Source organism: Micromesistius poutassou, assembly GCF_964030765.1.
Source record: "Micromesistius poutassou genome assembly, chromosome: 20".
Taxonomy (NCBI): domain Eukaryota; kingdom Metazoa; phylum Chordata; class Actinopteri; order Gadiformes; family Gadidae; genus Micromesistius; species Micromesistius poutassou.
In genome coordinates this window covers 3,297,644-3,308,028 of record NC_140290.1, presented here as the reverse complement: position 1 = coordinate 3,308,028, position 10,385 = coordinate 3,297,644, and the positions used below count along the sequence as shown (strand labels likewise).

The window sequence follows — 10,385 nt, the reverse complement described above, 5'->3', positions numbered from 1 at the left end:
ACAAGTCAAGTCAAGTCAAGTTTTATTTATATAGCCCATTTCATACACGGAACGGTAACACAATGTGCTTAACATGGTCATGAAAAAATCACATGAATTAAAATAGTTAAATGACAGGGAGATCACATAGATTAAAATGGTTAAAATAATTTTTAAAAAAACATGGAAAAATTAACAAAATACAAAACCCAATACAAGAAAATGAACACAATAATAATAATGATAATAAAAATACAAGACACAACACAAGTAAAAAGCAAGAGTAATGGAGCACAGGTGCAGGAGTGGGCTAGTGAAAGGCATCGGTAAACAATTTGGTTTTAAGTCTGGATTTAAAAATGGAGACGGTGGGAGAAGTCTTGATATCTAGGGGTAGGCGGTTCCATAGACGGACAGCATAGCAACTGAAAGCTGCCTCTCCCTGCTTAGTGCGGCCACTGGGTTGTACCAGTTGATGCTTATCTGCCGATCTAAGTGATCTGGACGGACAGTACACTTTAAGCATGTCTGCTAAATACAGAAGTCCCTGACCATTAAGTGATTTAAAAACAAGCAAAAGGGCTTTCAAATCTATCCTGTGGGTCACAGGTAGCTTACAAGATAGCATTAGCAATCAACAAAGTAGGCTACTTTAGTAGCTAGGCTAGGCTTACTTTATTATGCATTGACAAAGAAAATGCAAGTGTCAACATTTATAAAAAAATAAATAAACTTCTTAGAAATGGCTATTAATTATATAAGACAATGTCTTGTCTATGACAGAAAATATGCTATGTTTGAATTTTAATAAGTTAACTCATCACATTTTTATTGAGTCTTTTTTTTTTACATGAATACAATCATCATATCACAAATTTGTCTGTATAATAAAAGGCAGCCTTGTTCGAGATTTTATTCTTGATGCACGTATTGCACTATTTCCACCACTAAGTGGTGCATTTCCTTTGCATTGATCGGGGCGGAGCTCAATGTGGTTTGATTCCGCCCACATTGAGCGTCTGCGGGCTGCAGTCAGGGGTACTTGGAGGATTGCGGCGCATTGAAGGGGCGGGACAAAAGTGGAACTTCAGTTAACTTTTACAAATTATCACGTATTGCAGCATGCGTTCAGCCATGCGATTGGACAATCGACATTCACGGCTCGTATGCATTTGCTGTGTTATGCTTTGCTTTCAATAAGTGTCCTAATGTTTGGTTGATGATGACCCGTTTGTGTAATAGCAGAGGCCCTATTGTGCAGTGGCATTAGCTCAGGAGGTAGAGTGGGTTGGCTGGTAACTGCAAGGTTGCTGGTTCGATCCCCGGCTGCTCCTAGCAGAGTGTCGTGGTGTCCCTGAGCAAGACGCCTCACCCTAATTGCATGGCTGTCGCCCTGCGTGGTTGACTCCGCCGTCGGTGTGTGAATGTGGGCATGAATCGGTGAATGTCAGTCAACACTGTAAAGCGAGGACCATTTACCACTACCCAGTGGCACATTTATACCATGTTCCATCATTTCAAGATCTTTTTGAGGGCCAGGAGCGTAGAGGTTTGAGGTTTAGTGGGAGACACGCCTTTGTGTGCAGTACAAAGAAAATGTGGCTATGGCTACGCTTATGATTTTCTAAAGCGCAAGTTGAACATGTGGCAAACGTGTTCATACTATAGTACGACATTTGTGTCAGTGTTTCATACTTGATGCCAAGAAGATGCTTTTTAGTACGGTTAGTAAACGGCAATGACACAATTTGAAATTAACCCAATATTTTCTAATTCAGTTCTAGTGATTAATGTTGGAGCTTGTCTTTATTGGTGATAGATACGAACAAAATACATTTTAAGCACTGAAGATAAAATAGCAGATGACAGAAAACTAAATCACAACTCTCTTATTTCAATTATATGATGTATGTCTCTATACAATCATATATATGATTGTTTACGATTCTTTACTCGATAGGTATCTTGATTACATTGATTAAGGCATATTTCAACACATTTCAATTTCCAGAAAAACAATTGAAGTAATTAGAGTAAAGAACAAAAGCACTGGAGCTTTTTCACGCAGAAATGGGTCACTTCTGCTTGACAATGGCCTCCATCTCTCTCAACAGGTTCTGCTTGTTTTTTATGATGTTTTCACCGGCCTTCTCCATCAGATCCTTGATCATGTCTGCGCTGTAAGCGCCCTGGAATGTGCGATACTTCTTTCTGTAATCCTCCAACTTGCTCCCTGAACACATCAGACAACATTTGACTCAGTGAATGGTACACGCTGTGTTCCATATGTTTACTGTCTGTTTGCTTTATTATAACCTACCACAGTTGTCAACGTTGAATAAGGGCATGTGGATTACAGTGGGGGCTTTCTTCCCCCCCTTGAACACATAGAAACTCTTTGGTGAGGCAACGTCACTTTTTGTGTAACTGATCGCTGGAAAGGAGATGTCCAAATCCTTACACTCTTGAGCTGTTAGATGCAAAGTCTTTGAAATGAAAATATATACAATTAATGAATGCAGCTTAACATAAGAGCAAGCCATTTCATCTGTAAGAAACAACAATTTTGATATAGATGTATTACAGCATTAAACTATGTTAATATTTCTTCTTGAATGTTCTGCATTAATATTTCAACAGAAAACACACAGAAATGCAGTAGGTTGCAACCTTCCAAGCACAATATTTGTTGCCTTGATCTAATCTTTACATGTAGAGGTTGTCTGTTAAACCAATATTTCCCTTCCTCACCATCAAAAACATGAAAAGTGAATTGCCTAAATGGTGTCTCCCTCGTTTGATTTACTTGCATTGAGCAGCTAAATCAAGTAATAGGTAGGTAATAGCAGGTAATATTATGATATTTATTGTTATAACACCTTTTTGTATGTGGGGAGTTTAAGCAAGCAAGTTTGTTTTATCTTGTCCATCCCCTCTGCTATTTGAGTGTTCTTCAGGTGTAGACTTCTTACCTCCATTTGATCTCCATCACTGAAGTCCAAGGAGATGATCAGATCTATTTCTCGCTCAGCTCTCAGTGCACTCATGTAGGGAGCGTTGACCAGCAAGCCGGCGTCCTCAAAGTGAGAGATTTCACTCTTCAGAAGATATTGCTGAACATGTGTATCTTTACACAGGGCAGAACAGGAAATACGTGAGAATACATGAGATAGCTTTTGTCGACAGTGAATGAAAATACAGTTTGATATGCAAGGATTTCAAACAACACAGCATAAAACCTGAAGGCCTACCATTGATGTTATGGAGGAAATTATTATTGGTTCCCCAAATCCACAAAGTCTCCAGCAACTTTTTGAGAAATGCCAATATTTTCCTGACGATGGGTCCCCAGATTGCTTTGAAAAACAAAGCAATAGAATATTTAAATTATTAAATGATTATTATTAAATTCATTGGATTTGTTTCAATGAGGCATACGAGTAGAAAATACTGCAAACAGTAGATTTGTACCAATCAAGTCTTGACCAAACCAACTGGAGAATGATTCGCAAATGTCCAATGAGAGTAGAAGTGCCAATTTCTTCCTGGACTTTAGATCTTCTTCGACCCACTCATCTTTGTTGATCCTCAAATCTTTACCGCTCACCGTCTTCTTCCCTACAAATAAATAATGAGAATCGTACTAATGCAACCAATGATTTCATCATGCATTTGCTTGGATTGCAAAATGTAAATGACAGGTTGATTATACAAAAATTGATCTTGTGACCAAATGCTAATGTGGATAAGACTAAGGCCTCTATGGCTCACTAATTGTACTTTGTTCAGGAATTGTCAAGAACTTGAGATGCTAGGAGATGCTTCACATAAAAAAAAATTGAAATACTAGAAATATGAGTAAGTTCTTTGGTGAAGTCACTTGCAGACGGTACCTGCGAGAAGGACATTCAACTCATCCACCAAATGAGTCCAGTCCTCCCCTGAGAGGATGCAGTAGTACAGTTCTAACGCCTGGTGAATTACCCTCGGCCCATCATGGCTCTGCAACGCCACTGCCTCGCCTAAAGAAGGGTCAACATCAACATTGTATTCATGATAACATTGTATTGTATATAATGACCCGTCCTTCCTTAAAAATGTGTCTAGTCTCGCACAGAGAAAGAACCAAGAAAGGTCAATGAGAGGTGACTTATTCTAGAAGGACTCCATCAAATCAATACAAAGATGGAACTCATACGCAAATCAGTCTCCACATCTCAAACCAGTTTGAAATGCCTAAAGGGCTCGTACATCGTGACATATTGTATTTGTATCTCATGTTATTGTATGTATGTATTATTGTATGTATTATTGTATTTGTATCTTATATTATTGTACCAAGGGACCAGAGATGAAAACTAGTTTGAAGCTAATTCTGGTGTTGTGCATGTTCCCTGATGAATAAATAATAAACAAATGATTGTTTTAATAGATGGAAAATTAGAAAAAACACTTACTTTCCACACTGGCAATCAACTCCTTCAAAAGTACGCCATCATTGCTGCTACCACCACCACCTATGTAGAAAATGAATTGATGGATTGATGGATGGATGGATGGATGGATGGATGTATGGATGGATGGATGTATGGACGGATAGTTTACCTTCAACTGGCTTCTCATTTACTTTGTCAAGGGTCTTCACAAAAACAGTCAATTCCTCATTTTCCAAGTCCTTGTTCCAAACAAAAAAAGACTGGCAGACAGCTGAAGTGATTTTGTGCATCTGTTCATTTCGGTCTGTGCTGTTCTTCATAGCCATTTTGAATTGCAGCACACTGCCACCAAAAATCTTTCCTGTATACAATAGGAAACAGTGAAAACACCAATACAAATGAATATTACCAATATCAGCAAAACAATGATTGTATTCATTTGTATTTAAATGTCACCTTCAAGCAGTTCATTTGCGGTCTGAAGCAGAGGAACAGAGTCACAGCGAGTGTACTGGCAGAGCTGAAGGTCTACTATAGTAGAAAGGAGCTGAACACCCTCGTCGTTCTTTAATGCCATCATGTTTTCCCCATCTAAAGACAACATATGTTAGTACATACTGATAACATCTTACAAACAGCATGTTAGCTAATGCTGATATAATGTGTGGTATACTGCCATACCTTTAAGCCATTCCTTCAATTTCTGCAGAATGACCTCCTTGTCAGCAAGAGCACTTCCACAAACACCTGAGGAAAGGAAGACTGTTGAAATAACAATGAAGTTGAAGGTAGCAACGGCAGTTTCTAGTTGTTCTCTTCACGTACCTTGAAGATATGTCATGTCCATCTCAGGTTTTTTCTTTGTCAGAACGCCCTTGTTGAAGATACTTCCAAAACTGGAGGTTTTCACAAAGGCTCCAGCTAGAGTGTACCCGGCCTCATCAGGGGTTAGCTCAAAGAAGCTTTCTGTACAGTCAAACACGTTAGGAACCAAGTCAACTATAATGTTCATTGAATAAAGTGCTCAACAATAATTATTAAACAGCAAATTCACTGCTCTAAATCTTAAATAACTTGGTATGGTATTGGATATTGGGAAACCTTGTGATAGTCTCAATATCCATTACTGGAAATTTCCAAAACCAATTTCCAAATAGAAATGTGTATTGACCACACTGATACTTAATAGTTACCGCGTAGCAAATGTTTGTATTTGCAGTCCTGGTTGATGACTGTAAAGATGGGATATGGATCTTTGTCATGATGGCACTTTTGGTAGTTTGAGAGGGTAGATTCGTCTATCTGAGGAGAAATATGGATCCAAATATTTTTTTCTGAACCATTTCCTAAGATAGAAATATGCTAAAGAAATATACTTAGAAAAATATTCTGATTATTGTTTTCCTACTTTCTTGACAATCTCAGGCACTACCAGTGCAGCCCAGGCATCTGTAAATGAGAAATTTGCATTTGCTCGATAATATTGGATCAGATGTTCAATTCTCTTCTTTAGGCTGACACTGCCATGCCCAAGTCTTTCCACAACAACCTTTATCTGCTTCATGTCTGATGACCAATTTTCCTTCTCATATAGAGAAGCCATGCACCTGTAAGGAAGCAGAATACATTTTTGAAAGTACATTTAAAGCTGCTGTAGTCAAGAGTCAGGAGTTTACAATAGAGAAAGCAGAGAAGAACATGAAGAGAGGAAGAGATGCCCTCATTGGTCACAAGTGAGCCGGCAGCAGTCTCAAAAAATTGATATTGTCAGAGCCCATCTACGGAGAGCCTTGGCACTCTCTACTGAGCCCCTTTGTATCGATCTTGGTTGCAGTTCCATTAGAATTCCACTGGGGGTGATTGCATGATTGCAGATTGAATGGGGGTCTATGGGGCTAGACGGCTAAATGGATCTCTTTCACCTGCTTGTCGTTGAAATATCACAGATTTTATTGTAGATTCTGCAAGTTCAATATAGATTATAGTTCAAAAGTCGAATGAATGAGTACTTGTGTCCTTTCGATTTCTTACAGTTTGGGCCGTTGTTGGCCGTACACGCTAGCATTCTGCTAATGAATGCTGATTGGTCAGGGACGGACTTGCGACTGATTACGACCAGAGACCCTTTTGTTGATGGCATCTGAAGCTGAAGCTGAATCAGAAACATTATCTCAAGGAGGACTTTCCGTTGAAGTTAATTGTTATATATTATATGTATATATATAATTTATATAATTTATATGCAGAAGTTCCAAAGTGACTTGCCGTAAAGCAGGACCTCTGGCAGTGACGTCATCATCTTTTTGAACAGATTTTTAGAACAGTTAACTTAAAAAATGCAATATTCAGCTGAGTGTATTACCTTAGCCCCCCCCTTTTGAATGTGACTCTCAAATTACTTGGCAATAAATGACACCCTGAGAAAAGTGTAATGTGAGGGTGAAATCCGTCGACTCCCATTCATTCTGCACTCACCGGCGAGCACCTGGACAGAGATGTGTTACCAACCAGTTCAGGAACCGGAAGTCACCAGAGAGTGCCAGTTCTCTTCATATTCGTCATTCTCTGTCTCATACAGAGGCAGGCGTACTTAACCAGAACAGATATTATCACAGATTATTTAACTATAGCTGACAAGTTACCAGAATGATATATCTTAAATCTTACCTACAGCATGTTTAAATACATTATCCGGAAATGTCCGAGTCTGGCTCTGTCCTTTAGTTCTTCTGTCAATTCTGTCATAACTCTTCCCCTTGCTATACAGATCCTGCTCCCATCTGCAATCACTTCATTCCCCACACCTTCCTTGTCCATCTTCCCAGCTGAACCTCAACCTCATTCCCTCATCAGTCTCTCCCTGTTTTTTTGCTATTGCTGTTATTAGAAAAAACAAGAGCTCCTTGTTCTCCATAGAATCGGGTGTCATGACCTACCATGTTGATCCAGAGACACCAGTCACGTAGAGGGCAGCGTCCAGAAGGCCCTGCTCCCCCATCTGGGACAGTGAGCCCAGCATCCCAACCATGGCTCTCTCTCCCCCTCCAGAGCCAAGTATAGCGATGTTGGGTACCTTGCTCTACATGGACAAAGCATGCTCACTGAGTTACTACACACAGGACAGTATAGACTTAAGTCAGTTCTGCACCACACTCACCAAAGTACAAGAAATGTTGTTCTTCACCAGACATTTCTGAACAGAAGGCTTTCTACCAGAAAGGTATTTTTTTTCCCCATCACTGAGCGAATGCCCAATCCTGTTTTAGATCATATGCAAGATAATAAATACTTTATTAATCCTACAGACATTAAATGGATTCAATAGTCTAAAACAATAAGCCATGTAACTCAATAAAAAGAAACACAGGGCTAACAATTACATACTTTAATACATTGGTATTATAAATGTATATCAACCTGATTTGTGCCATCTGGAGATCTGCTTTGCAGAAGGTTTACTAAAAACAAATGGATGAAGAATTAAAGAAGTTGCTCTCTTTTCTTAGTGCCACTGCTTGTTATAACCATTGATCAAAAAGCCCACTGAAAGTTTAAATAAATAAGAAAATACTTTAAGGAATTAATGTAATGTGTATGCCAATGTTAGTATGGTACATTGACATTTATATTACTATATTATATTATATTATTATTATTATATTATTTATATGTACAACTTAGTAAACACAACAGACTTTAAAAAAAGCTTTGTTTACCTTGACTGAGAAAACACGGCCCGCTGAGTTGTTAGTGGTTCCGGGCTGGGTATAAAAAATTCTGTTTATATTGGTATCGGCGGGATGGTAAAGAAGCCACGCCTACACCCAGGGGACAGCAGAGGACACAGGGGACACAGTTTCCGCTGAGGAAGTAGATTGTTGATATAAAAAAATTAAGATTTTCCCTTAACGCCTGAGTGGCCCCAGCGCCACGTAAGCTATCATACAAACTGTTGTATGAGTAAACATATCTGGGCCAACACACGCCTCCCCCACCCACATGTTAGTCACAATTCTAGAGAAAGGAGTCAATGCTGTGGGAGGGTGTGTGTGTTACACAGTGCATACAAGGCTGTGTTTTCAGTTTGGTGGAAAAAAAACAACAACACGTTAACAAACTAAGAGAAAGCCGAAGTTTGAAAGATAAAGACTTCACACAGTTGCACAGAAGTCATAACAAAACCTGGTTGGCAAAGAACTCCTTTTCTGAAATCAGGCTTCAGGTTATATACACAAAATGTGTGAATTCCTCCTGTCTGCACTGACCAACACCCTATGACTCGGGCCTAGACATTAGATACCTCTGTATCCCTCAGCTCAGTTCTCCATTTAAAGGAACCAGGCTCTGAACATTACAAATTAAAGGGCTCCTTTCCTCTTTATGGTCACTGTGGAGCCCTCTGGTAGATGTACCCTAATCTATTACGATAATAGCGCAAACATATGAATCTTAGTTTGTTTAGTTTGTAGTTTGGTGTTTTTTATCATTGCTATGGTAGTTGCTATGGACGCTGTTATTGCTGAAACCCTGAAGCAGGAATTGAAGTGCTACAAGCTCAGGTTAACCACAGATCGGTGAGAGAGAATAAAAGGTTGCGTCAAAAAGGTGCAGCCCAATGATTTGATGTGGTTATACCCAGGCGCATGCCGTCCATATGGGCAGTAGCTCTGTAACACAACAGGATGCACACATCAGGATGTGCTTGGCCGTCTGAACAGCCCGTTCTGCTGCGCCGTTCGCCTGGGGGTAGTGAGGGCTAGTTGTAGTATGGGCAAAACCATACTTCTCACTAAAGTCGTCGAACTCACCAGATGTGAACTGTGGGCCATTGTCACTCACCAGTTCGAGTGGTATTCCCCATCTAACGAACATGCCTTTGAGCCTGTTGATGACTTGTATGCTGGATGTTGAAGAGAGGTGAGCTATTTCAAGGTCCCTTGAGTAATAGTCTGTCACCACGAGGTAATTCTGCTTCCCTAGTTGGCAGAGGTCTGCTGCAATGCGCTGCCACGGGCCCTCTGGTAGGGCTGTGGTGAGTAGTGGCTCACGTCGCTGAGTGGGTCTGTTTTCGATGCAGAATCGGCATGCTGAGACTTTCTGTGTTATCTCACCACTGATGCGTGGCCACCACACTGACATCCTTGCTCGTGCACGGCACCTTGTCAGGCCCTGGTGGCCTCCATGAATCTGCTCTAGTCTGGCAGATCTCAGCGCAGCAGGGATGACAATCCTATCCTGATATAGCACCAGCCCATCTGTTTCAGATAGGTGAGCCCTAGCAGAAAAATAAGGCTGTAGAGATGGTAGCACCCGTGATGGTAGCACCCGTGACTTGATGGTAGCACCCGTGACATTTCTGATAAAGGCTATGATCTGCAGCAGCTCACCGTCATGCTGAGTAGCTGTGCGGATCTCGCTGAGTCGTTGTGATGAGACTGGAGCATTGGCAACGACTGATTCCACGTAGGCCTGTGCCTCGTGCTCCCAGAGATGTATAGTAACAAAGTAGAACTACTTCACTACTGTACTTAAGTACTAAAATGCTGTATCTGTACTTTACTGGAGTATTATTTTTTTCTCCTACTTCCACTTTTACTTCACTACATATTTTTGATGAGTTTAATACTTTTACTCCAATACATTTTTCATGTGCTGAATCGTTACTCGTTACAATTATAAAAATGTTATCCCATTGATTTCTGTTGGAAGACTCATTGCTCGTTGGCCAGAAACGGAAAGGGCTGGCTGTTTACGTTTGGTTGTAGTCTTTTCGTTTGGTTCTCCGTCTCAACAGTAGGACTAGAACCAAACGAAAAGACTACAACCAAACGTAAACGGAAATCACACACGCCAGGCACTCCTTTTCAATTTGTGAGTACCTTTTCTCGGCCTCCAACAGTGTACAAGAACAGAATGCCACTGGCTTCCACTCACCACCATGTTCCAGCATTAACGCAGCCCCTAAGCTGT

The 10,385-nt window shown here is 40.3% G+C and overlaps 1 protein-coding gene across 1 annotated transcript; it reads right to left on the bottom strand.

The window, feature by feature from the left end:
* Positions 1 to 1,910: 1,910 nt before the first annotated feature.
* On the bottom strand, positions 1,911 to 8,173 carry LOC311364915 (cytosolic phospholipase A2 gamma-like). Its single transcript, XM_084484421.1, has 17 exons — positions 8,132 to 8,173; positions 7,833 to 7,873; positions 7,573 to 7,672; positions 7,352 to 7,494; positions 5,824 to 6,022; positions 5,609 to 5,717; positions 5,241 to 5,381; positions 5,097 to 5,162; positions 4,872 to 5,006; positions 4,585 to 4,776; positions 4,437 to 4,496; positions 3,873 to 4,001; positions 3,451 to 3,597; positions 3,231 to 3,335; positions 2,952 to 3,106; positions 2,300 to 2,465; positions 1,911 to 2,212 (listed from the first exon to the last, which is right to left on the bottom strand). Exons 2-17 carry the CDS (start codon positions 7,844 to 7,846, stop codon positions 2,055 to 2,057), a joined length of 2,019 nt encoding a protein of 672 aa, XP_084340547.1. The 5' UTR covers positions 7,847 to 7,873; positions 8,132 to 8,173; the 3' UTR covers positions 1,911 to 2,054.
* Positions 8,174 to 10,385: the final 2,212 nt, after the last annotated feature.